At 48.6% G+C, this 27,084-nt stretch overlaps 2 protein-coding genes across 11 annotated transcripts in view; one reads left to right on the plus strand and one right to left on the minus strand.

Moving 5' to 3' along the window:
• MACROD1 (mono-ADP ribosylhydrolase 1) overlaps positions 1 to 27,084 on the plus strand; it is a 257,629-nt gene that overhangs the window by 42,476 nt on the left and 188,069 nt on the right. The window lies entirely within an intron of this gene.
• Positions 10,716 to 27,084, minus strand: part of FLRT1 (fibronectin leucine rich transmembrane protein 1) — a 120,223-nt gene continuing 103,854 nt past the window's right edge. For all 3 annotated transcript variants that reach the window (XM_087880861.1, XM_087880862.1, XM_034429010.3), the window contains 2 exons: positions 14,419 to 14,768; positions 10,716 to 13,556 (listed from right to left, as the gene is read on the minus strand). In XM_087880861.1, coding sequence (XP_087736987.1) covers positions 11,877 to 13,556; positions 14,419 to 14,724 — 1,986 coding nt within the window. In that variant the 5' untranslated portion in view covers positions 14,725 to 14,768 and the 3' untranslated portion in view covers positions 10,716 to 11,876. The remainder of the gene's footprint in view (positions 13,557 to 14,418; positions 14,769 to 27,084) is intronic.

A 27,084-nucleotide genomic window follows, 5' to 3' on the forward strand; every position in this document is an offset into this window, starting at 1 on the left:
CTTGCAGGCTGAGAGAGACCCAGAGTCCCCCCTCCCCCCTCCCAAAGACCTCCATCTCCCCAGGAGTGGCATCACCCTTTGCCCTGCTTGTCGTGGCTTCCCGCTGAAAAATGGCACTTTCATCCCCAGGAGAAATCCATTAACCTGCGGGCAAAATCCTGGAGCCTGTCTAATGCCAAAGTAATGAACTCGAGTTTTATGTTAAATTTAGCAGAAACCACCATTATAAAGTGACAGGAAATAATTTCCCCCCCGGGGGGGATATTACAGTCCAGGAGGCAGGCTTGAGTAACCCAGAGAAGTCTTGAGTTTTGTCTCCTCCTCCGGGGCCTGATGGCTGGAGGTCCTGGTTCAAATCTCGCCTCTGTCACGATCTTTTTTAAAAATTCAGCTTGAGATCCACTGTCCCAACCTCCTTAAAATGGGGACTCGGCCCAAATTACGAGAAAATAATTGGAGCGTGAGGCTTGCCGGTGACTAGGATCGGAGTTTAAAGAGACATGGAAAAGAACCAGGGGTAGAATTTTTCTGCTTCTTGCTGAGGTGCTAGACTTCCCTCTGCAGGGATCTATAATTTCACATGAATCTGTTAAAAGAAGCAATCATTGTAACAATCCTGGTTAGGAATCATAGTTCAGCACTTCAGGAAGATAGATGTCCAGAAGGGTCACCCCAGCTCAATTTAGCATACTGTGTGCATTTACTCAGAAAGCCATGGTTAAATAATGGTATTAAGGTGGTATTAAGGTGGCAGCTCTGTAGCGGACAAAAAAGCTCTACAGAGAATTATTAAAACTGCCCAGAATATCATCGGGCTTCAGCTACCAGCCCTGGACGACATCTTCGAATCTCGCTGTTTGAGAAAGTTGCATAACATTCTCAGGGACTCTTCCCATCCTGCTTACAATCTTTTTGGACTGTTGCCTTCTGGCAGAAGATACAGAACAATTCAAACTCAGAACCACACGTCTTCTGAATAGTTTTTATCCCAGAGCTATAATTGCACTCAACCATGAAGTAAAGGGCCACCATTGACGAGCTGTTAGACAGCATTACTTGGTCTGTTGTGTGGATGTTTGGGTGGTTTAGGGGTGGGGAATTTGTGGTGGGTGGATGGGGGGGTGTTTGGGGATTGTTATGTGTGTTGGACCCGGTCTTTGGGTGTTAAGCGAATTTCGTTGTATGGGTATACTGTGTATACATGTACAATGACAATAAAATTATTATTATTATTATTATTATTATTATTATTATTATTATTATTATTATTATTATTATTACTATTATTACAAACCCAGGTATTGTGGTTCCAATATTTATTGCGCAATGTGTTGCGTTAATGCAGTCAACCAACTTTTAATCATTCATGGTTAGAAAACAGCATTTCCCAATCTTGGCCATTTCCTGGCGTGTGGCCTTCAATCTCCAGAATACTTATCAATGGTCAAGCTGGTAATGGAATTCTGGGATTTCAAAGTCCACACAGCCAAAATCAAGTATGAACCAAGGCACCGTGATTTACAGATTCAGGTTTGTGGCTTAGTGTACTGTGTCATCCCAACCAATCATGGCTTACATAACAAATCTTGATGGACGGGCTTGTTTTAATGTGACCCCTGTCTAAAATAATGACGGATGAATCTAGCAAAATTTGGGTGCTTCCAATTCCCAGCAGAAGGCCACCTGAGTTTGTGCCTAGTCCTATCATGAAACTGGCTGTCAAAATTAAACTTTTCCCCATTTTATTCCCCCTACCCCCACCCCGCAAAATAAGGAAAAACTCTTTGCTTTATTTTGTTTCTTTATTTTTAATAATTAATTTTTTAAACTTGTACTTTTTTTTTTGTTTTTCTATGAAAAACGGAGGAGAGGAAAAAAAGGACTAAGAGAATTTGCGAGACATTCATATTTTTTTTTTTTAAACATTTGAAAATTTTCAAGGCACCTAAAACGAGGAGGAGGAAGAGGAGGAGGAGGAGGCCAAAGGTTGCGCCAAAGAGAGCACTTTGGTTTCTCTGAAGTCAAGAAAAGAGGAAGGGGGTGAGGAGGGGTTTTTTTTTCAACAGAAAAATAAAATAAACACCCTTAGTTTGGCTGTAGAGAGTTCAGAATGGAGACTCTGCTTGGGAACTGGTGCAAGAATAGCTGGAACGAGAGAGAGGCAGTGGTGAGCGGGACAAGGCTTCCATGTCCCAAATTGTCTTTTTTAAAAAAAAAAAAAAATGATGCTGGCCAACCGTGATTCCAGACAGTTTTTCAAAAGGCTTTAAAAAAAAACCCTTTAGATTAAATCCCATGTGGCCACTGATGTCCTCTCTCTTTTCAACAGGAGTCTCTCATTATCGCCATTTCCACCGCTCGTTGGGGCTAAGTCTATACTTTTTGCTGAAAACCTTTTGCTGTTCTCAAATCAGGGATGATGGGAAAAAAATGATGGTTCTCTCTCTCTTTTCCGTTTCTTGGAAGTCAGGGCACCTGCCTTGGCTTCCGTAAATCCAATTCCCGGGAAGCTCACAACCAGCCGCATCTCGATAGGAACTTTATGAGTTGGCTTCAGAAGGTTCATCTGTGCGTCTAATAAAGGCATCTCTTCCTCCAAGGTAAGGACTTCTGGACAACCTGGAACTCTGGGACTTGTTGTCTCAGATGACCCAAGGAACATCAGGTTGGGCAACGCTTGAATTTTCACCCACCAGAACACGCAGCAGGGCTGTGCGCAGTTCACTTAGGTTGTCTAGGGTGGATGAGAAGACAGCTGAAGAAGCTAAGGTGGAGATGGAGATGATCCCTTTGGAGTTGAGGCCATATCCAGAGAATTCTTTGAGTGACCGTCTCGCGGGCAATCGTCAAATACCTCCCAGAAGGGTAGAATTCAACCAACCAGCAATCAGGAGTGTTCTGTGCAGGTATTCTGGACAAAAACTGGGTTAGTCCTATCTGTATTGGAGAACATCTCCAGCTGTTGGTGTTCCTCAGCATTCCCCCCTTTTTTCTGTCTCAACCTGACCCTGGAGCTCTAGGAAAGGAGATCCCGCCCAACGGAAGGGCACCCTTTGACTTGACATATTACATCAACCATGCCTCAATGGGCACCCTTTGCGGTCAAGAGAAGTTGCTTTGAACTAGAAGCCAAAGATCTGCAAGCCACCAACCTTGGCTTTCCCCACCATTATCTTGTAGAGAGCATCTTTCATTCTTTGTTCCTTATCGCTGGTTCCTTCCATCTGCCACCACCACGTTGGCTGCTGGCACTGGATGGTTGATCCCTTGGAAGATGGTTTCCATCCTCAAAGGCACCAGTCGGACTACCGGTCTGAGTCATACAGTCAGCCTGACCTTTGAGTCCCTCCTTCTCAATATCCAGGAGTGCCCTGGGGGAGGACCTGCTATGGGGACAGTGAGGACCAGGCTTGGACCTTCTGAACCTGATGAATATGGGGAGAGATTGACCGGTCAAACCAGGCCAAATCCATTTTCAAAAGATAGATGATCACAGGCTAAGCGGAAGGGCTGGTCTACCACATGTTATCAGCGCTACGGGGCAGGAATCCAGCGTTTCACCATCTTGGGAACTTTTAAGATCAGTGGATTTCAACTCCCAGAATTCCCCAGTTTCAACTCCCAGAATTCCAATAAATCCAGCAAGGAAGGCCCATAGAGAAGGATGCTGGGATGCTGGGAATTGTAGTTCACCCACTCCTGGCCAAATTAAAACTCAACCATCCTAATGGAACGTTATAGGGCGGCAAGACCGAATTTCTCTACCTGTCACGCTTGGTACAAGGATCGGAGACTCACAGAAGCGTTCCTGTGTATCTCTGCACCTTTTTCGAGACAAGTTTCTAGTCCTGCGTGTCGCAGCCCTTGCTATTTTCAGACGTCGCCCTTCTGCGTTTCCCTGATCAGCAAATGCCACCTTTTGTGCTTCTCCTGAGCCTTAAAAAAAAAAGAAGAAATTGAACCGTTGCAAACAGCTCCTGGATTCTCTTTTCTGTGGAGAGGTAGGCCGAATGCTTGCCAAGAAGGATGTGCTGGAAAAGCCAAAGGTGACATTTTTTTTAATTTTTTTAAAAAAGGACATTTGTCAAGCAGACCGTCCATCCCGTGCCAAAGGCTGACGTCGCAGGACTGAAACCCCATTTGAACAAAGACATTTTAGCCTGCCTGTCGAGTACCGATAAGACCCTTGCCAAGGGGCGAACAGAAACGCATCGGAGGCTGGGGCGGACTTCCTCAACCTGTGGCCCTGGAGTCTAGTTTCCATAATCCCCGGCCCTCAGAGGGCATTCGGGAGGAGAGCAACAAACCGGGCTGACCTAAATTATTATTTTAATTGGCAAGTCATCCATCACAAGCTAGCTCGTCACCAGCCATCGGGGATCACATTATTGGAATCGCCATATATCTCTCTCTCTGTGTATGTGGATGGACGTTTGATGAATGGACAGACGGTTTTGGAGCATCAACAGTCCGTGGGGTGGAGTGACTTTGTGGGGGGGTGGAGAGTGCATTTTATGACCCCCCCGATTAAAACTTTCAGAACGGGGTTTGGGGTATGGGCCAAGAAGGTGGAAGAAAGGGAAACGAATTGTTTGGGCGCAGAAGTCCGAAAGGAAAAGAAGACGTGGGAGGCGAAACGGGAGGCGTTTTTTCCAGCTTTGTCTCTTCCCAAAAATGTTATCTTGGACAAGCAGGTGGAAAAGGGAGTCCATTGTATTCTCATTTTCTTTTCCCACTATAAGCCAGCAGGAAGCCTAAAATAGCTGCTCACTTTGATGGGGACGGACAGGGCAAACTGGTGAGCGTCGGCCAGGGTTACTGGGGATGTTTGAAATATTCAGATTGCAAAAGGGTTGGAGGGGGCTTTTTAATAAGGACACCCCCCCCTCTCCCATCCTGCTTACCCTCTCCTTTGGATTTCCTGCCTCCCTCTCTGTGTCTTCCCAACTCCGCTGGGTACCCCTGCCTCAGTTTCTCTTCTCTAAATCAAAGTTTGTGGGGAACCTGTTCGTTCCTCACGTCAAGGGTGCAGGCAGTCCTCGACTTACAACTACAACTAAGCCCAACATTTCTGTCGCTAAGCAAGACAGTCGTTCGACGAGTTTCCTTCCCCCCCCGCCCATTTTACGACCTTTCTTGCCACAGTTGTTAAGGAAATCGCTGCATTAATTTAAGCGTCCTTAAGTGAATCGGGCTTCCCCCATTTGACTTGGCTTGTCAGAAAGGCACAAAAGGGGATCATGTGACCCCCCTCCGGAGACACTGCAACCGTCATAACTACGAGCCAGTTGTTTGCCAAGCGGTTGAATTTGGATCACGTGACGGGCGACAGTCGTAAGGGTGGAAAATGGTCCTAAGTCACTTTTTTCTTTTCTTTTAGTGCCGTTGTAACTTCGGTCACTAAACAAATGGGTTGTAAGTTAAGGACTACCTGTATCTTGCTCCGGGAAATAAGGAACCATTGGGTGTTTTGCCTGATCCAGGTCTGTGATGCCCTCCCAATCAGACTCCTTTCAGCTCCAGCTAACTTAGCCAACGGATGATGGGAGCGGTAGTAGCCCTAATAAAAAAAATAATTGGCTGGTAAAAAAGCTTGATCTTGGTTCAAATGCAGCTATCCCTGAAGGCTGGGCACAAAAGGCATGTTTTCATTCCTCTGGATGCCCCTGGGGCCTTTTTTTCTCTAGCTTGCTGTTTTCAAAACAAAAATAAATAAAAATGCAAACTTTACAAGCCGAGCTGCAAAATCGCTTGCCACGGCCAACACCGGCGTATACCAGCACCTTGTCAAATCACCTGAATTAATGAGAGAGGGGAAGAGGCATTTTGGGGGGGAGGGAAGCATGGGTTGGAGGGTTTTTTTTACATTTTATTTTATTTTATTTTATTTCGACTTTGCCTTGTGCTAAACGCCAGCTCCCCAAGAGCCTGCTCACATTATCTCAGTTTGTGAAGTGCCGGGTACGGAGTTTAAGTACTTAATAAAATTACACTTCGCAGGAGGTGAGAGCAGCACCTTAGGTCCCAGGCCTTGATTATGCAATGCGATGCTTAGCGGATAAATATTAGCTAGCCTGCAGCCATTTCTTCTCCATCTTCCTCCTCTCGGCTTGTTTGTGTGTTTTCCTCACCGAGGGTGTTTAAAACAACCCAGCCTCCTCTTCTTCCCGATAGAACTTCCCTGGATCCCTTCATCTTCTTCACCCACATTATTTTGGGGGGGTGGGGGTGGGGGCTGCTTACATCTTGAAAACCGAATCATTGGCTTGGCAAGGCGGTGAATGGATACCTGTCTTTTTTACAGCGGTATTTCTCAAACCTTGGCCGCTTTTAAGATGGATGGACTTCAATTCCCAGAATCCCCCAGCCAGAGGAATTCTGGGAGTTGAAGTCCACAAGTCTGAAAGTGGCCAAGTTTAGAGACCCTCCCGATTCAGGTTATGCTTCTCCCAAAGGTGTTTTTTCCCAAAAGGTAAATGAACTTTCTTGGGTTTTTTTTTTTTTTCTCCTTTGGAAATATATATATATTTCCAAATTCTGGGGAAAAAAAGCCCAGAATCGAGTAGATGTGACTCCACTGAGCTAGGGCTGTAGAAAGAAAAATCTTGGTTACGTAGGAGAAACCTGGCTAAAAGAAAAACACACATAAAACCTACGAAAAGGAAGAAAAAAGTTAAGAAAATAGATATTGTACCAGGGAGGATACATGAGATGTGGGTGTGGCTTACTGATGATGGCTAACGAGCCAGAAATAGATCTATATAAGTCTCTCACTAGGCAGCATAGGGCAGCATAGGGCCTGCTGGCTGCCAGAAGAAGAAAAAAAAAAAAGCCCAGAATCGAGTGGATGTGACTCCACTGAGCTAGGGCTGTAGAAAGAAAAATCTTGGTTACTTAGGAGAAACCTGGCTAAAAGAAAAACATAGGGAGGGAGACTAAACGTAGGGAAACTAAGAATAGACTAAGACTTTAGTCTCCCAATAGACAGCAAAATGCTGGTTTGATGTCTGAAAAAGCCTAGAAACTAGTGAATGGGATTTCACTGAGCTATGGCTGTATAAAGATCTTGATTTACGTAGGAAAAAACCTGGCTGAGAGAAAAATATACATAAAGGCCTAGAAAAAGAGAAGAAAATAAATATTTGACCTTTACGGGGAGGAGACATGAGATGAGGGTGTGGCTAACTGATGAGGACTAATTAGTCTGAAATAGATCTATCTTAGTCTCCCTTTAGTCTCCCAATAGACAGCAAAATGCTGGTTTGATGTCTGAAAAAGCCTAGAAACTAGTGAATGGGATTTCACTGAGTTATGGCTGTATAAAGATCTTGATTTACGTAAGAAAAAACCCGGCTGAGAGAAAAATACATACATACATACATACACCCTTCCATTCCCCACCAGTTAGAATGGAAGAAACTTCTTAGATGACAAGGGAAATGTTTTCAAAGAAAAAAAACAAAACAAGAAAAGCCCAATTGCCTTTGGAAAAAAATTGCAGAAGGAATATTATAAGCTACCAGGAGCCCATTGGAGTCCTACCAGGGGTCTCCAAACTTGGTAACTTTAAGACTTGTGGACTTTCAACGCCCAGAATTCCCCAGCTCGCTGGAGAATTCTGGATGTCGAAGTCCACAAGTCTTAAAATTGCCAAGTTTGGAGACTCCTGTCCTAGTCATACACAAAGCATTGCAAATTGAAGAGGGGAAATCGATGTAGGCATCCGCTAAAGCTGCCTTTGGACCTCTCCTCATTTTCTGAACGTGGGCAATTGTGATCGAGGGAGACAGAGGTGCCCCACTCCCCTGAGGAGCAAATGGGGCCGAAATGCTTGTTCTCCCATTATATCCTCCCCATCAGTTGAATTTTTATGGGTTTTTTTCCCTCTCTTCCCTTCCATGTCACTTTAAATTTTTCAGACGGTGCTTAACATTTTTGTGGAGGTGGTGGTTTTTCCTCTCCTCCCCAGAACAGTTGTCACTATTTGGGAATATCAACCTGTCAGGGAAGCCTTGGGACGAAGGCAATTCTCAGGGGAAAAGTTTCCTTCCCAACCCAGATTTTATTGCCTCTCAGTCTCCACTCAGCTACTTAATTCCACTGACTTGAAATTTAAGGGGGGGTGTTGAAAATTTGCAGCCTTGTATTCACCCAAGGGTGTTCCCTCTTCCTCCTCCCACAGGCTGTGTGTTTTTAAATGACACCTTAATTGGATTTAATTTGTCAAGGGAGCGCTGATTATTTTAGAGCCACCTTTTTTTGCAAGCTGGTTAGATGCCACCATCCGAGGACACGTGGGAAGGCTGACAGGGACCTTCAACCCACGTCTGCCTGGAAACGACCTTTGTGATACTCATTTCCTATAGAAATGAGTGGTCCTCATTTGCCCAATGGGCGCCCTTGGCATTTTTCTCTGCCAATTCTCATTTATGCATTGCATTATTATTTTCCGAGTGGGAGGGGGCGGGGAGAGATGGCGAAAGAATCCCTTTTCATTGAGACCACAATGGTTATTTTGTCCTTCATTCAAAATATATATCTCTCTCTCTCTCTCTTGGTTTCTCTCTGTCTGTCCTTTCTCCCCTCACTGCTTTCTACCAGCCATTTCTAACTTTCTGGATACGTTGGGTTATACATCTCGAGAATTTGGCCAGGCGCGCTAGGAATGCTGAGTTTAAGCCCCATCTGAAAACATCTGGAGACAGTATAAGTAGTCCTCGACTTACGACAATTCATTTCATGACCGTTCGAAGTTACAATGGCACTGGGAAAAGCGACTTAGGACCGTTTTTCACACTGAACGACCGTTTCAGCGTCCCCCACGGTCACATGATCGAAATTCAGAAACTTGGCAACGGACTCATCTTTACGACGGTGGCGGGGTCACGCGATCCCCTTTTGCGACCCTTCTGACCAGCCAAGTCAACGGGGAAGCCAGATTCGCCTAACAGCCGTGCGACTACCTTAAACACCTGCGGCGACTCCCTTAACCGCCGCGGCAAGAAAAGTGGTGAAACGGAGCAAAAACTCACTTCACGCGCGTCTCACTCGGCAGCAGAAATTTGGGGCTCCCTTGTGGTCGTAAGTCGAGGACCACCTGTAGATCAGGAAAGGCCATCTTGGGGCTTAGTCAGAATCAAGGTCAGTCCCTACAGTGACTCAGAGCAGCAGTCCATCAGCCTGTTTTAGCCTTGGCTTTCCATGCTCCTCCCTAATTGTCCTTGGCCACCTCTGCACAACTAAAAATCTCCCCCAGCAATGCTAGAAGCCCAAACTCAAGAGCCTTGCACATGTGCGTGGCCCATTCTCGGAGGTCAGCCCGTCAGCGGTGCGCACGAAATCCAACAGGTCAAACCAACATGCAAGTACTTTGTCCCACTTTGTGGCCACTTTGTCTGAAATGGTATATTTATCTGGAATGGTCTAGGGCAGTGATGGTGAACCTTTTGGGCACCGAGTGCCCAAATCGGAACGCACGTGTATGTGCGCACGTTAGAGCGCCGGAAACCCAAAGACCAGCTGAGGTTTCTGGCACATGCATGTGCGCATGCTAGCTGGTCTTTGTGCACGCCTGAGCACCGGAAAGCTGAAAACCAGCTGGCTGGCGCGCACATGCCTGTTTTTTGGGTCATTTTTTTTGGCCGTTTTCCGGACCATTTTCAGGTCGTTTTTGCCCTGAAAATGGCTGGAAAGTGGCCTGGTTTTTGGCCATTTTCCGGTGCTCCGGCGGCCACGAAGACCAGCTGGCTGGCTTGCCAAAAAGCAGAAGAGCAGCTGGTTGGCGTGCGAAAAACCAGAAGAGCAGCTGGCGACAGCGCATGTGCCTAGAGAGGGCTTTGCGTGCCACAGGTTCGCCATCACGGTTCGCCAGCAGGGTTTCCTGCTTGAGCAGGAGAGTTGGACTAGAAGACTTCCAAGGTCCCTTCCCTTATTCCGCGAAGTGTTGACAGATAACTCTGAATCTTGGATTGCTCTTTAATCCATTGCTCTCAACTTCACCAATCCCAGCATCTTCCTCACTGCAACCGCATTACAAAGTACTTCCCCCCAGCCTCACCCTTCCCAAGATGGCCAGTTGTTTTGAATCTAACCGCTTTTCAGCCTCCTGATCTTTTTTTTCCTACAGTAATTCTGCATTTTTATTTTTATTTTTGGAGCCTCTGGATTCGCTCTGGAGAAAAAAAAAACCGAGCCCCCGCCCCGAATCCGAGAGAGGTCCAAATTGGGTGGTACAATTGAGAAAATGGCAGCCCCAGGTGGGGTTTCCCCTCGCCCTGAAGCTCCTCTTCCTAACGCGAGAACTTCAAAGGCGAGAAAGTGGCTGTGACGTTCGGTTTGACGAGTCCCAAAGTTGGATGGAAGAGACTGGATCCTTGCAGTTCAGGTGGCCTGGAGATCACAGCAACTATCAGGGATCTCTAAATCTACAATTAGGACTTCTTTAAATCCCTCCCCAAGTTAGAGAATACTGAGGGTTAAGACTTTTGAACCATCCTGGGAAACTGCCAACGAGAACAACTTGGCTGGTCTTTTGAGCGGACGCCAAAGGCTTTGGACCACAAAAACCCCCACTTCCTCTCCCCCTTTCCTTAACATCTTGAAAACCATTCACCTGTGAACCTGAGATTCGTTGGGAATTCAGAGCCCCTCATCTCCCCCCACCCCCCCACCCCCCCATGGAAGGTTTGATTATCTTGCTGGTTGGAAGACGCTGCTGGCCTGTCCCATCTTCACACATCAGTTTCTTTCTTTTTTTTCGTTTTCGTTGTTTTTTTTTTTTTGCTAAAAACTCAAGAGCTACACAGTGAGTTTATTCCTACGAGTCTCGAATAACTGTCCCAAGAGATAGCTGGGTGTGAGAAGGAGGTAACGATGGAGAGCTTTATCTGCAAAGCCGCGTTGACCAGAAGAACACAGCGAGAAGGTTCTCGGAGTTGTGACAAAGAGCGGCTTTTCAGGACTTTCCCCCCCCCCCAAGAAAAATAGGGGGGGGCAGAACCTCCCCCGAACTGTATTGTTTCTCGGATTTTGCACAATAAATCCAGAACCTGTAAGGAAAGCAGAATTATGGGGTGCAAAACAAGAACGATCTTTCCACACATCCTCCAAGACAGTTGACACTTTAGCCATCAGGGTGTCGATATTTCTTTCTTTTCTTCTTCTTCTTCTTTTTTTTATAATCTTAACCCCTGAACAAAATAGAAGATTTACACAGGAAGAAAGATAAACAGGTAGCAATTTTCTTTTCTTTTCTTTTTTTTTTTTGATCCTCAATGTCGTTTCTGCCTTCCTCTAGAATCTTCCCCCTTGTTCCCCACTACCCCCTCGCAGGGAAAAAAGGCCCACCACGAAACCCCAATAAAACCAAACGTTCCTTCACGATTGTTCCTCCCGATCGCTCCTTTTTCGTTTCTTTCTTTTTTTTTAAATCTGGCATATTAAATATAAATTAGGTCTTTTTGTCCCCCTCCGTATCTACTTTTCAAAACTTGCTTTTGTGTACGCTGTGTGGTTTTTTTGTTTTTTGTTTTCTTCCCCTCCCCTACAAAATAAGGTTGGTTTGTAAAATTCGCTTCCCCTTCCCCTCCCCTTCGGTTCCAGCGGGTTCGGCTCGGAAAATATAAAGTCTGTGTTTCGCCGTTTCTTTTCCTTCTCGGCAAAAAAATAAAAATAAAAATAAAAAAATGAAACCACCCAAACCAAAGAACCGATCCAAGCCCAAACCTGTGTGCATGTGCATCTCCGTGTGTGTTTGTGTGTTTGTGTGTGTGTGTGAGAGAGAGAGATTGGGAAGGGGGTAAAAATGGAGGAGTGTGGAGTGTGGGCGCGAGGGGGGGGCGACACGATGCATCTGGAAGGAGGGGAAAACCTTTGCATCATGTATAGGCGTAGTCTACATCTGGGATGCCCCCTTCTCTGTATCCCCGAGTTGTACCGTAGCCAATTGTGTGGGTACTTTTGTAAAGGCTGGTTCCGTTGGAAGGGAATATGGTGTGGATGACGTACTCTTCCTTCGCCCGGTGAGGGTTGATGGGGATCATTTGCAATCCAGGCCCTCGGATCTCCAAGATGGAGTTGTCTTTCTTGGTGCCCGATTCCATGTAGTCGTCCTTCTTCCGGCTGCCTCGCTCGTGCGTCAGCAGCTCCCCGGTCCGGTGGACGTACCAGCAAATGGCGGCCATGACCAGGAAGAGGAAGACCAAGGCCACTGCCCCGCCGATAATCCCCGCAAGGGGCAGCCCAGCCATGGGGTCCAGGTTTTGCTCGTGGTTGAGGGTGGTGGTGGGACTGTACACGTCGGCTGTCTCGGCTTTGGCGCACACGGGACTCTCGTCAGGGATGTAGGTGTTGCCCGTCTCCATGGTGACCATGCAAATGATGTAGGTGGATTTGGGCTCCAGGGCAGTCAGGAGGTACTCGGTCTTGTCGCCTTGCACCAGCGTCTCGGTGATGGAGCCGACGGCCGGGCTGTGGCCCAGGCGCAACCAGCTGAGGCGGAAAGAGGCCGCCGGGAGGGACGCCTTCCAGCTGATGCGGATGCTGTCGGCGGTCAGCGGTTTGACGTTCAGCACCAGCGTTTTGGCTCCTGACCCGGTGGCCATCGGATAGTCGATGTTGGAATCGGGCAGCTGGATGCCCGGGCGTTTGGCTTTGAGGGTGAAGAGGGAGCCCTGCGGGGTTGTGACGGCAGCATTGCTGGCCGTCGTTTTGGCCGCCACCGCCGAGTTACTCTGCTGGCTGACTTCAAAGCACTCGTCCATCTCGTTGGTGATGTCTTTGATGGCCATCCCTCTGACCCTGTCAGGCCCTTGGCACATCAGTCCTCTGACATTGACCACCGCTGCTCGGGCCTTGACCCAGTCCCTCAGCCACATGAGGTTACAGCTGCAGTACCACGGGTTGTTTCTCAGCAGGAGCTGAGACAGGCTGTCCAGGTCATCAAAGAGGCCCTTGGGCAGGGTGGTCAGGTTGTTGTTGGACAGGTCAAGCTTCTCCAGCTCCCTCATCTTGGAAAGGGTGTTGTACGGGATGTGGCTGATGGCGTTGTCCTGCAGGTACAGCTTCTGCAGGTGGGCGCTGGGCAGGTTGAGCGGCGGGGCCGCCAGGGAGTTGCGCACCAGCGAGAGCTCACTTAGGTTCTGCAGGCGGCTGAACGTGTCGTCTGCAATGCGCTGGTTGGCGAGCAGGTTGCCATCCAGCACCAAACGCCGCAAGCTGTTGAGGCCTTTGAAGGCGTGGAGGGGAATGGTGGAGATGCGGTTGTCATCCAAGCGAAGTTCCTCCAGGGTGCGCGGCAGCCCAGAAGGGATGCTGCTGAGATGGTTGCGGGAAAGGAAGAGCAGCTTGAGGCGGGTGCTGTCGGCGAAGGCGTCGTCTTCGATGCTGACGGTGGAGACGGAATTGTCGTCCAAGTGTAGCTTCTCCAGCAGAGGGATCCTGGCCAGGGAGTCCCGGGCGATGGTACGCACGTTGTTGTCCTGCAGATGCAGCTCCTTCAGCGAGCGGGGCAGGTTGATGGGGAACTCGTCCAGATCATTTTCGTAGAGGTAGATGACCTGCCAGGAATCAAAGGAATCGGACATTCAACATGGTGGAAAGGGAGAAGATTATAGGGCACCCAATTTAGAAAACTTGACTTGAGTGTTCCTGAGTTAGAAATAAGCAGGGTTCTAGATTGTCCAAAGCTAACCTTGTTTTTAGAAGTGAAATTTGCGGGGAGATAGAGCGGAAGGCCTCTAGCATTCTGTCTCTCCACTCTTGAGAACTGCTTCCTGGTTGTTGGTCCAATGTTAATCTTGGTGTTAAGTCTCTGCTCATGAGATTAACACACCCCAATAAAATGCCACCGATATCTCAGTCAAGAAACTACCAACTCAGACAAGCAAGCTAACAGTAAACCACAGCCCAATTGTGGAACCACCAAGAATACCCCACCACCACCACAACTGACAGGGCAAGCCACTGGTATAGAAAATGAGAGCAAATTCCACTTCATTCAGCATTGATGATGTTACCTAGTTGGGTCATGAAATGTCTGCAGGAAAACCACCAAGCTCAGAGGGCACTAAGGACCCCACAGTCCTTCTCTTTCTCCTCCTCTTTGTTCTCCTTCTCCTTCCCCTCCTCCTCCTCCTCCCCCTCCATTAACGCCACTCCGTTCTAGCACTGATGAAGTTACCTAATTGGCTCATGAAACATTTGCAAGGAAACCACCAAGCTCAGAGAGTGCTAAGGACCACGGTCGTTCTCCTCCTCCAACTGCACTCCCTTCTACCACTGATGATGTTACCTAGTTGGGTCATGAAAGGTCTGCAGGAAAACCACCAAGCTCAGAGAGCACCAACGGCCCCTCAGAAACCGAATCATTATTGTCCCCTAAACCTCCTTCTCCACCTCGTCCCCTCTCGTCCGGCTCACCTGAACGTTGAGTTTCTTCTTCAAACTAGACGGGATCCCCGCGTTATTGATCTGATTATTCTGTAGATAGAGGGTGGTGGCATCATCCGGAATGTCAGCCGGGATGGAGGTGAGGCCCCGGTCGTTACAGTAGATGAAACCGTTGTCGCACCGGCAGACGGAAGGGCAGGTCGTGCTGTCGATCACCTCACTCAAAAAAGCCACCAGCCCGTAGCAAAGGAAGATCCAGTCGCGCAAGTCCATGGCGGCCGCCGTGGTCACCACGGTGGCGGTCACCACGGCGGCTGTCGGCGACGCCGTCGCCATGGTGCCCGGTGCCTTTGGCCGTCCCAGGGTGAAGCCTTTTGGACCTGCAGGAAGAGTCAAGTTTCTACATTTAGCCCTAGATTGTCTTTGGGAAATCACGGGGAAGAGGGAAAACAAGAATACCTCAGAGTTCCCCAACCTTTCTGGCTTTGTGGACTGGTGGGGGTGGGGTGGGGGGAGAAGGGATGGCCGTGCATGGGCGATGGGCATGTGCGCACATGCCCACAGGTCTATTTGCACGAGGGGCGGGCAAACACGCATGCCGATCACGCAAATGGGGATGTTCATGGGCTCACCTACCACTTCTCTGGCTCGGTTCCGGACAGGTCAAGGCCCCGTAGTGGGCTGCGGCCCAGGGGTTGGGGCCCAGGGGTGGGCTGCTGGGGATTCGCAGGGGTTCGGGGGAACCTCTAGCTAAGATTCTGTGCAGTTCGGAGAACCTCCAAATCCCACTACTGGCTGGCCCCGCCCACCCCTCTCCTCCCCTCCCCGGAGTCCGCACGTGGCTCATTTTGGATGCGGGTAAGTGCAAGGCACATACGGAAGCTTGGGGAGGGCGGAAAACAGGCCTACCGAAAGTTCAGGAAGCCCGTTTCTGGCCTCCAGAGGGCCTCCGGAGCCTGGGGAGGCTGTTTTCGCCCTCCCGGAGGCTCGAGAAAAGCCTCCGGAGCCCGGGGAGAGCAAACCACCAACACCCCAATCATGGTGCAGGAGGCCAACTAGGCCACGCCCACCATGGCCACGCCCTCCCAGCAACTGGGCAGAGAACCCCTTGCTAAAATTTTTGAAGCCCACCCCTGTTGGGGACCCCTGCTCTAGCTGGGTTCAGGCACTGTGCTAAGACACCCTGCGGCTGTGGGAACCTAAGCCCTGAGATGCAAGATAAGTCAATCCCAGTTCAGGATCTTCAGTGAACCATTAAGTGAGGTCAGCTCCAACCTTCTTGAGAGAGCTTAAAGTCCTGGCTTTTGCCCGTTGGCTTGGGGGTGCCAACGAAGGAGCTTCATGTTGGGTGTAGTTGGTTGATTAACAACAGACCACTCCCCTTCTCCCCCCCCATCATATTCCCTGCCCCCATCATTTTAGCTAAGTTGATTTTATAGTATTTATAGCAGAGGTGGGTTTCAGCAGGTTCTGACCAGTTCTGAAGAACCGGTAGCGGAAATTTTGAGTAGTTCGGAGAACCGGTAGTAAAAATTCTGCCCCCATCTATTATCTGCCTCCCAAGTCCCAGCTGATTGGGAGGAAATGGGGATTTTGCAGTATCCTTCCCCTGGAGTGGGGTGGGAATGGAGATTTTACAGTATCCTTCCCCTGCCATGCCCAACAAGCCACGCCCACCAAGCCATGCCACGCCCACCAGGCCACACCCACAGTAGTAAAAAAAATTTGGAAACCCACCACTGATTTATAGTATTGTATTTATAAACGATGCGGTTTTATCTTTTAATACTAATTTTGAGCCGCCCAGAGTTTTACCGTGCGGCGAGATGGGCGGCTAGTAAATTTTTACAAATAAATAAATACATTAATCCATGGCTTGGCACAATGTAAACACCCAGCCCTTTCCCTGAACGAATACCGGTCAAATTAAAATTGAATTCAACCAGAATTCACACACACACATACAGAGAGACCTGCCAAGCATTCAATTTGAGGCAAGATCTTTCCCCCCCCCTCTCTGCCCGCTCGGATTGTCTTTGATAGGCAGACTCTCCGTTTCGCTGCTCTTTCAGAGGCGGCTGGAAACAAAGGGCCGCTGATTCGGTAAATGCACACATCTCGCAAGACAATAGGCGTAATTGGAACCTGCATCCCCACCTGCCATCTTGCTCACCCTGTTCGGTGCTCGACCTCCCGTACTCACCTTTTCAAGACTGCTTATGCAGCACGAATGCTTCCTTTGGGGGTGGGGGTGCGGGGGGCGTAATTGGGAGTTTAATAGAAGCCGTCCCTCCCTCTACCCACAAAAGGTCAGCAAATATTCTGGACGCTTGTTAAATTCCTAGAATTAGTTGGGGACTTTTGAGGCCACCCGGAGAACGATGGGTGGAGAGATTCAACCTGGAAATAAGGAGAAATTTCCTGACGGAAAATCCCATTAGCCAGTGGAACTGCTTGCTACCAGAAGTTGTGGGAGCTCCATCACTGGAGGTTTTTAAGAAGAGCCACTTATCTGAAATAAGTTTACTGAAGCTAGTCTAGTTCACTGAAGCTAGTGAAGAGAAGGACCAGGGGAGACAGGATAGCATCTTCCAATATTTGAGGGGCTGCCCCAGAGAGGATGAAGGGGGTCAAGCTATTTTCCAAAGCACCCGAAGGCCAGACAAGGAAGAATGGATGGAAAGTGATCAAGCAGAGATTCAACCTGGAAATAAGGAGGAATTTTCTGACAGTGAGAATAATCAACCCATGGGACAGAAGTTGCCTTCGGAAGTTGTGGGAGCTTCATCCCTGGAGGCTTTCAAGAAGAGACTGGACTGCCATCTCTCTGAAATGGTGTAGGGTCTCCTGCTTGGGCAGGGGGTTGGACTAGATGACCTACAAGGTCCCTTCCAACTCTGTTAATCTGTTAACTTCCCCGTTTCCATCTGGGCTGGACTCCAAGCTACTGTGATGGGGGAATTAAAGTCCAACCTGTCAGGAGGGCATCTGATTTCTTTATAGAGGTAGTCCTAGACTTACATCCATTCATTTAGTGAGCAAAGTTACAACGGCACTGAAAAAAGTGACTTAACGACCATTTTTTCACACACTTAACGACCGTTGCAGCATCCCTGTAGTGATGTGATCAAAATTCAGATGTTCGGCCACTGGTTCATATTTATGACGGTTGCAGAGTCCCGGGGTCATGTGATGTGATCCTCTTTAACGACCTCCTGACAAGTAAAGTCAATGGGGAAGCCAGATTTGCTGAACCAGCCAGGTTACTAATTCAAACAACTGTAGTGATTCCCTTAACAACCGGGGCAAGAAAGGTCGTAAAAGGGGGCGAAACTCGCTTAACAACCGCCTTGCTTGACAACGGAAACGTTGGGCTCAATTGTGGCTTCTAAGCCGAGAACTCCATATACTGGCCACTGTGTACACGGCATATATTTATTTACATTTGATTTCTGATTTCTGATGGCCAGGGATAGCCAAAAGGGGGGGGAGGATTTGGCCCTGGGTGGGGCTTTAAAATGCCCAGTTTCTGCCCTTTGATGTGTCCGGTCTGAATCCCCCACTTGAAAGAGGTTCCTGTTGCTTTAATTTAATGAAATTAATTTAATTTAAATTTATATTTATATGCCGCCCCTCTCCGAAGACTCAGGGCGGCTGAGTTAACGCTTTTAACCCAGCTCCAGTGGCTTTCTTGATACCCTTGTAGTTTTTATTAGGGAGTTTATGTAGCCGATCAAATTAAGACCGGTAAATTGGTCTGCTTTATGGCCCTGTTTTATTCTTGAACAGGAAGAGAAGCCGATGAAGGAGGGAGCTGTAGATCCTGGCTGATGAGAACGGGGAAATGGAAAGGAAAAAAGATCCTTAGTCTTTTTTTGGGGGGTACACAGTGCCATTTTCTGTTCTGACCTAGGCTTCCCTAAAAAGCAGGAAGCAGAGTCTTGGTCCCGGCAAAACCTCTTTTTATTTATACGACTGTGAATTCCTTTCATTCACAGTCAACAAGGCCTGTCCAAACAGTCTTTCAGAGGAATACTTATCAACACAGACCTTATCTCGCTTGGAAAGCTGCCATTGTCAATAGTTTCCAAACGCAGGGGAAGGCCAAACTTGGCACAGAGTCTCTTACAGTCACGAGCAGAACTTTCCACTCTTGAAATGACTGAACTGCAAAAGCCCCCCTCCCCGTTCGGACGCGGGCTCTGCGTCGGAGGCAGAGAGGGAGATAAGACAGCAGTGAGGCAGAGGAGCAGCTGGAGCCCGTTCCCAGTGTGCGCATGTGCAGAGCTGCCGGAAGACAAGAACAACTCAGAAAGCAGAGTCGACTTGGGAGTAACCGCACCTTAGAGGTGATTGGCCCCTCCCATAGGAAACAAAAGAGGAGGGGGGGGTCGCGCACACATGCGCAGGGGGTTGCACACGCAGGACGAGCATTACACTATGGGTACTGGCACGCACAATAGCGCGCGCGCATGCTTCTGGCACCCAAGGAAGAAAAGGTTAGCCATCACTGGTATAAGGAATCTCTATGCGGCCAACTTCAATTACACTTGTAGGATTTAAACTGGTCTAATTCTCCCATTCTATCCCCTGTAAAGCTTTTCCAAATCCGACATCCCCCGTCCGTCTTTTTTCTTAAAACATCCCACAAAAACCAGATGCCAGGAGCCTCTTTTGTTGGAGCCTCTTTTTTGCAAGTTCAAAACAATCCCAAATGCAAGAAACAGGAGCCACTGAGCAGCTGTCAAGCCTTGGACATAAGTTTCCAAGCAATAAAAATCCATCGGTCACCTTGGCCAGCCCCATCTGGCTGACTGCACCCCGGGGGGGGGGGAGGGGGACACAGGGCTTGGTGCCCAAACAACTGGACTTCCTTCAAATATTCTTGAGGGTCTTTGGTTCGCAAATGCCAGGGCAGGTGGCATTGATGGAAACCAAAAAAAAAAAAGCAGATTTTTTTTTTCAACCTTAGCAACTTTAAAAAAAAGATCTGGACTTCAACTCCCAGAATTCCCCAGCCAGCACAGCTGACTGGGGAATTCTGGGGAGTTGAAGTCCACAAGTCTTAAAAGTTGTGAACACTTGATAGTTTTCTATTGGCTGTTTTATAAACACGCAAGGAACCAGGTAGTGGTTGGTTTCAAAATTTTTTTTACTACCAGTTCTGTGGGTGTGGCGTGCCTTGGTGGGCGTGGCAGGGGAAGGATACTGCAAAATCTCCATTCCCTCCCCAATGAGCCGAGGTGGCGCAGTGGTTAGAGTGCAGTACTGCAGCTACTTCAGCTGACTGCTAGTTCAGCAGATCAGCGGATCAAATCTCACCGGCTCAAGGTTGACTCGGCCTTCCATCCTTCCGAGGTGGGTCAAATGAGGACCCAGATTGTTAGGAGGGGCAAGATGCTATTTAGTATACTGTCTTTGGTGTAAGCCGCCCAGAGTCCTCGGAGCATGGGCGGCATAGAAATACGACTAATAAAATAATAAAATCCAGGGGAAGGTTACTGCAAAATCCCCATTCCCTCTATCTATCTATCTATCTATCTATCTATCTATCTATCTATCTATCTATCTATCTATCTATCTATCTATCTCTATCTATCTATCTTTACAAGGCTCTTTTCATGGAAGATTTGAGTCGGCAAGCTGTCTTGCTGGGCCCATGCCTATTAAATCGCTTCCTTGCCTCCGCTTCATTATGCATACCATTTCCTCCATCATATGCTTCCCTTCCTTTTTCCTTTCCTTTTTTTTTTTTCCCTCCCTGCCCCACCTCCTCCGGGCCCCCCACCCCCACCAGCAGTTTCCTATCTGCCACCTGCTGCCTCTCCTGCTGCTTTTTTTTTTTTTTTTAAGGAGTGGGGGGCCCCCGCAACTTTAACCATCCCCGGCCTTATAAATTCTTCATGGTCCAATGTTTTGCGACCGCCAATGAAAGAAAGGGACCCAACCGGGCGCGGGTTTTTCCATCTCTGGGTAACCGCAGCGGCGTATCTAGCGACAATCAGCCCCCCTGCGAGATCACAGCGCCTGCTTCAAAACTTCCCAAATTGCCGTAAATCAGTCTTGTCGTTCGTCCGTCCCCCGCCCCTGCTCCCTCCAATTTTTTTTTTTTTTTTTTTAAACATCACAGCCATTCAGATGGCATCTTCCAGAGAATGTCAGATCTCAAGAGCCTTGACAGGCACGAACGGCCCGGGTTCCCAAAGGCAGGTTGAGAATGATTGCGATTATTCCGGTTTCCCGGTTTGAATAATAAATACGGAACGGGCTGCATTCTACATGAAACAACCCCCTCCCCACCGTTCCCCGTTTCCCCCTACCCACCCGCACTTTAAAACTAACCGAGCTTTGCATATTGTTCATCGGATGCTTCTTAAGCCTTTTAACTGACCTTGTTTAGAGAGTTGTACAAAAACGGAGCTTCTTTCTGGGGTTTCTATGCAGGGCGTTTTCCCACAAAGTCAAGCCAAGAAGCTTTTAAAAAATCGCTATTTTAAATTTTAAATCCCTCTGCCGCCGTTCCCGGTTCAGGTTTCGTTATCCGCTAAGAAAATAATACAGGTAGTCCTCGACTTACGACCAGCGGTGGGCTTCAAAAATGTTAGCAAGGGGTTCTCTGCCAGTTGCTGGGTGGGCGTGGCTATGGTGGGCGTGACCTAGTCGGCCTCCTGCACCATGGCGGAGGGGGAGCATTTTTGCCCTCCCCGGGCTCCGAAGGCTTTCCTCGAGCCTCTGGGAGGGCAAAAATGGCCTCCCCAGGCTCCGGAGGCCCGAACTTCCGGTAGGCCCATTTTTCGTCCTCCCCGAGCCTCCGCGCGCGCCCTGCACTTACCTGCATCCAAAATGGGTGGGAGGGGCGGGGTGGGCAGGGCCAGCTAGGAGTGGGATTTGGGGATTCTCAAACTGCACAGAATCTTAGCTAGAGATTCTCCCGAACCCCCAGCAGCCCATCCCTGCTTACGACCACAATTTCCATTGCTTAAGCAAGGCAGTTATCAAGGGAGTCTCGCCCAATTTTATAACCTTGTTGGGTTTTTTTTTTTTTTGCCATAAATGAATCGCTGCTGTTGTTAAGTGAATCATATAGTCGTTAAGCGAATCTGGCTCCTCCCCCCCACCTGGGAAGGTCCAAAATGGTGATCATGTGACCCTGTAATAATCATAAATATATGTGAGTTGCTAAACACAACACCCCCCCCCCAAATTTTTTTTGGATCACACGACCGTGGAGATGCTGCAGGGGTTTTTATTGTGAGGACTGATTATTTCCATATGAACAGAGTTGGAAGGGACCTTGTAGTCCTACCCACCCAAGCAGGAGACCCTACACCATATCTGACAAATGGCAGTCCCAATTTCTTCTTGGAAAGCCTCCAAACTCCAGACTGGCTGTAAGTCTCTCTTTTTTTTCAGTGCCCGCTGTAATTTCGAACCATCGCTAAACAAATGGTTGATAAATCGAGGACTACCTGCATATAAGGATTCTTCCCCATAAAATCAGAGCCCTTGCTGAACCAGATAAAGTCTGCAAGCCAGCACAATGCCATTTTCCTACGGTCTCTACGGGTTTGGCTCTTATTCCGATATGGGTCAGCGACGCACGAATAGTTTCGTTTACTTTATTGTCATTGCACCTCGTAGAACGAAATTAAATGCCATCTTCAGTGTACATTATAGCTATAAAAATAAAACACAAGCACCCATCCTTCGCATTCTACACAATTGAAACGAAAACCCAATATTGCATTAGTATTGCACTATACAATAAATTGCCTTGCGGCGCGTCCTCTCCTCCCATCAACGACAGAGAAAAATGAATGATTTGGAGGGGAGGTAGAGGAAAGGGACGCGGTGGCTCAGTGGCTAAGACGCCGAGCTTGTCGATCGAAAGGCCGGCAGTTCAGTGGTTCGAATCCCTAGTGCCGCGTAATGGGGTGAGCTCCCGTTCCTTGTCCCAGCTTCTGCCAACCTAGCAGTTCGAAAGCACGTAAAAAAAAATGCAAGTAGAAAAATAGGGATCACCTTTGGTGGGAAGGGAACAGCGTTCCGTGCGCCTTTGGCGTTGAGTCATGCCGGCCACATGACCACGGAGACGTCTTCGGACAGCGCTGGCTCTTCGGCTTTGAAACGGAGATGAGCACCGCCCCCTAGAGTTGGGAATGACTAGAACATATGTGCAAGGGGAACCTTTACCTTTACCTTAGAGCAGGGGTCAGCAACCTGCAGCTCTGGAGCCGCATGTGTCTCTTTCACCCCTCTGCTGCGGCTCTTTGTCACTCAAAATATGCGTCGCAACTGCCAATGTGTGACACCTGCTAGCATGCGATTTATTGAGCTTTTCAACCCCCAGTAGGCTAACCATGGATAAATCCAAGAAAAGTTTCAGAAGAGAACAGAACATTTAATTCAACTACATATGCTAGTTTTGTGGCTCGCTCAGGAAATAAGTCAGGCACGGGGAAGGGTTTTGTGGCTCCCGGTGTTTTCTTTTCTGTGGGAAACGGATCTAAATGGCTCTTTGATGGTTAAGGTTGCAGACCCCTGCCTTAGAGGAAGGGGATATTACTCCACACAGAGGTGAATGTGACAGCAGGTCTATATTGCTTCGAGCAAGATACAGGTAGTCCTCGACTTACCATCGTTTTGTTTAGTGACCGTTTGAAGTTACAAGGGCGCTGAAAAAAAGTGACTTTGGACTGTTTCTCACACTTATGACCATTGCAGCATCCCCGTGGTCGCATGATCAAAATTCGGACGCTTAGCCACTGGCTTGTATTTATGACACTTGCGTTGTCCTGGGGTCAAGTGTTCCCCTTTTGCGAACTTCTGGCAAGCCAAGTCAACGGGCAAGCTAGACCGGACAGCTACGTTACTAACTTAACAACTGCAGTGATTCCCTTAACAACGGTGTCAAGAAAGGTCGTAAAATGGGGCACAACAAGCCACCTAACCGTCTCGCCGAGCAACAGAAATACTGGGCTCCGCTGCGGTCGTAAATCAAGGGCCACCTGTAAGTCAAACCCAGAATGTTCCTCTCTTCCTGGCTTTCACCTTTGGTGGCTGCATCCGTGAGCCTCAGTCGTAACTCGAGGACCACCTGTAAATACCCGTTGAGGTATGGAGGAAAGGAGTGCATGAAATGCACCCATAAATTAAAGACGGAATGAAAGGGGAAAGGCAAGCACGCCACAGCTCTCACCCGCGTGCCCCTCCATCCACCTCTGGGGAATCAATCGGTACCAACTTCTCTTCCACACGGGCGCCAATTATGCAGCGAGAGTTTTCGAGCTGATTAAAACTAGCAAAACTGCCTGTTGCTAAGGCGGTGGCGGGAAATGTGTGATGGCGGCGCGCAGCCAGCGCGAGAGATGTGTCTTCGGTTGTAGCCACCTTCTGGGAGTGAGGAAGGGGGGCTGACATCTCGGGTGTGGCCCTCGGAGCGCATCGCTTGCGCCTCTGAATGCGGCCCCCATTAAAGGGGCCCGAATCCAATCCACGGCTCTATAAGCTATAAAACTTGAGTGCACGTGAATTTTGGGGTGCTTTTTACCTTGGCCCCAAGGTAAAAAGCTGTGGGCGTGGCTTGGTGGGCGTGGCAGGGGAAGGATACTGCAAAATCTCCATTCCCACCCCACTCCAGGGGAAGGATACTGCAAAATCTTCATTCCCACCAGAGGTGGGTTTCAGCAAACTCTGACCAGTTCTGGAGAATCGGTAGAGGAAATTTTGAGTAGTTCGGAGAACCGGTAAATACCACCTCTGACTGGCCCCGCCCCCATCTATTCTCTGCCTCCCGGGTCCCATCTAATCGGGAGGAAATGGGGATTTTGCAGTAACCTTCCCCTGGAATGGGGAGGGGATGGAGATTTGACAGTATCCTTCCCCTGCCACGCCCACCAAGTCATGTCACGCCCACCAAGCCACACCTGCAGAACCGGTAGTAAAATTTTTTGAAACCCACCACTGATTCTCACCCCACTCCAGGGGAAGGATACTGCAAAATCCCCATTCCTGCCCCACTCCAGGGGAAGGATACTGCAAAATCCCCATTCCCGCCCCACTCTGGCGCCAGCCAGAGGTGATATTTGCCGGTTCTCCGAACTACTCAAAATTTCCACTACCGGTTCTCTAGAACCTGTCAGAACCTGCTGGATTTCACCCCTGGTGGACTTTAACTCCCAGAATTCCCCAGCCAGCTGGAATTCTGGGAGTTGAAGTCCACTCACCTTCAAGTGTGCCACTGCTAAGAAACATTGATTTAGGATGACTTTCCCACTGCGGCATCTTCCAGATGTCTTGGGCAAAAGACCCCCATCGCTTCAGAGTCTGGGGGCTCCCCGAAACCAAACGCAAATGCTGGTTGGATAACCCAGTGCATTAAGCCTTTGTTTAACCGTGGTTAAATGAGATGGCGCCACCCAGCTTGAAACCAAACAAAAATGCCATGGCTTGCCTCGATGCAAGATTCCCAGCTTCTGCTTTAACCATCAGCCACAGCCTTCCCTTCTCCCTTTAATGTTTCGATTGCCTGATCTGAAAAGCGGCCCGATTCCATGTTTACTTCCCCTAATAACGGGCGTTGAGTCAGATTTGGCTTCTTCCGAAATGCAAGGCAGGCTATCCACTTTGCAAGTCAAATAAACAAAACTAGCTAGCAGGTGCGAGGGGGAGGAATAAAAAACCCCGATGCGCAAATCTGGTTTATTCCAAATTTTTTACAGGCTGCCTCGCCCCCCTCATCTGCATATCCCCGCCCCCCCTGCATTCTGCCTTCGTGGGGTGATGTCAGACGTGTGATTGGCACCCAATTCAGTGGGGAGCGGGCCCAGCGGAGTGAGGGGGCGGAGGGGGTGAAGAGACAGGATTTATTTCAGATGAGTCTATTCTGAATGTTTAAAATAACACATTTCTGGCAAGTATTCCTTTGGGTCTCAATTGGTATGCATTAATTCAGTTCTGTCTACTATCGTTGCCTGCTGCAGACTCGCTTCTGTTATCTGATCTTCCACTTTGGCTGGCTTAGAATGCCAAAATTAGAAATGCATGCCGCATCCCGGCTTCGGTGGGTTGCTACCGATTGGCCCCCCTTTTCCAATTCCCTTTGCCCCGTTTATGCTCTCTTCTCCGCCCCACAACTCCGACGCTAGCTGGATCAAACTTACAAGGCTGTGAAGGGGACTGAACCTTCCGTGTTTCCCTAAAAATAAACCCTCTCCCAAAAATAAGCCCTCACCTGAAAATAAGCCCTCCCTGAAAATATTTAACCACATGTGCAGCCGGTCCCCGCCATTTCCTCTGGTTAGTGTTAGGGAGACAGAGCTGGAAATCGGGTAAGACGGCAAGAGGAGCCCCGTCTTGCTCCACACGCCCCAAAATAATAAGACCTCCCCGAAAATAAGGCCATGTGCTTATTTCGGGGTTCTAAAAAATATAAGAGACAGGCAGTGATGAAATCTAAAATTTGTTACTACCGGTTCTGTGGGCGTGGCTTGGTGGGGGGGGTAATGTGACGGTGGGCGTGGCCATTTTTTTTTTACTTTTAAAACCATTTTTTCTATAACTTCTTCGGCGAAGAGGTTGTAAAAAAATGCTTTCAAAAGCCTCTGACGATCCCAGCTGAGTTGCCTGATCGGCAGAGGCATTTTTTTCTTTTAAATGCCTCTGACGATCCAAGCTGAGTTGCCTGATCGTGATAATAAAAAAATCGTGTTGCCTGACAATGATAAAAGAAGAATCTAATTAAAACCAATTAAAATCAAAATAATAAATAATAAAACCCCAGAATCAGAACTCAGCCCAGAAATGATGTCGGATCTTCTGCTTGGGCAGCGGGTTGGACTAGATGACCTACAAGGTCCCTTCCAACTCTGTTAATCTAATCTAATCTAATCTCATGAAGATATCCACGGCGGAACCAATGAGAGATTCCACCCCATGCTCTGCAAGCAGCATTTCCGCGGCTGCTCTGTGCGCGAAGAGGAGGATCCACTACCTCTTGGCAACAAGAAAGGCAGCCCAGATGTGCGCAAGGAGCACGGCTGTTTAACTGGACCAATAACACCCTCCGATGAGCGAAGATGGATGTGCATCCGACAGCCTCCGAGGCTTGGCATCTCCACGCGAGGGGAACGGTACCCGAGAGGGTGAGAGGCCCCAGTGAGAACAGGCAATCGTGGCTCGGAGCGGGTGATGTAAGATCTTTCACCATCTTTCATCATTAGCCAAGCTGGCTAAAGGACACCTGCAAGGCCTAAATCCTTTCGCTTCCGCTCCTTGTTTGGCGCGCTTGTGCCGTACAGATGCGGGCGAAAGGTTCCCCAGCGTCTCTGGATTGCATCAGGATGGGAGAAGGGGCTGAAGTTTGGCCTTCAAAGCATTGGCAAGGGAGCCTAATAGTTGGCAACAGCTGCCAGGCAGCAGGAAGGGCTCCGATATGTGTGTGGACAGAGGACAGGTGTGCTGGTCTTAAGCGAGGAGAAATGGACAGGAGAGCATCCAAATTTTGCACTCTCTGGTTTGGGCTCACATTAGCAGTGGGGCAACTGAATAACAGGGTTGAAAGATACCTTGGAGGTCATCTAGTCCAACCCCCTGTTTTAGCAGAAGATCCTATATTATTCTAGACAAATGACTGTTCAATCTCTTCTTAAAAACTTCCAGTGTTGGAGCATTCACAACTTCTGGAGGCAAGTCGTT

This window comes from Pantherophis guttatus, chromosome 18 (assembly GCF_059756535.1).
Source record: "Pantherophis guttatus breed Tessera chromosome 18, ASM5975653v1, whole genome shotgun sequence".
In the NCBI taxonomy this organism is placed as follows: Eukaryota; Metazoa; Chordata; class Lepidosauria; order Squamata; family Colubridae; genus Pantherophis; species Pantherophis guttatus.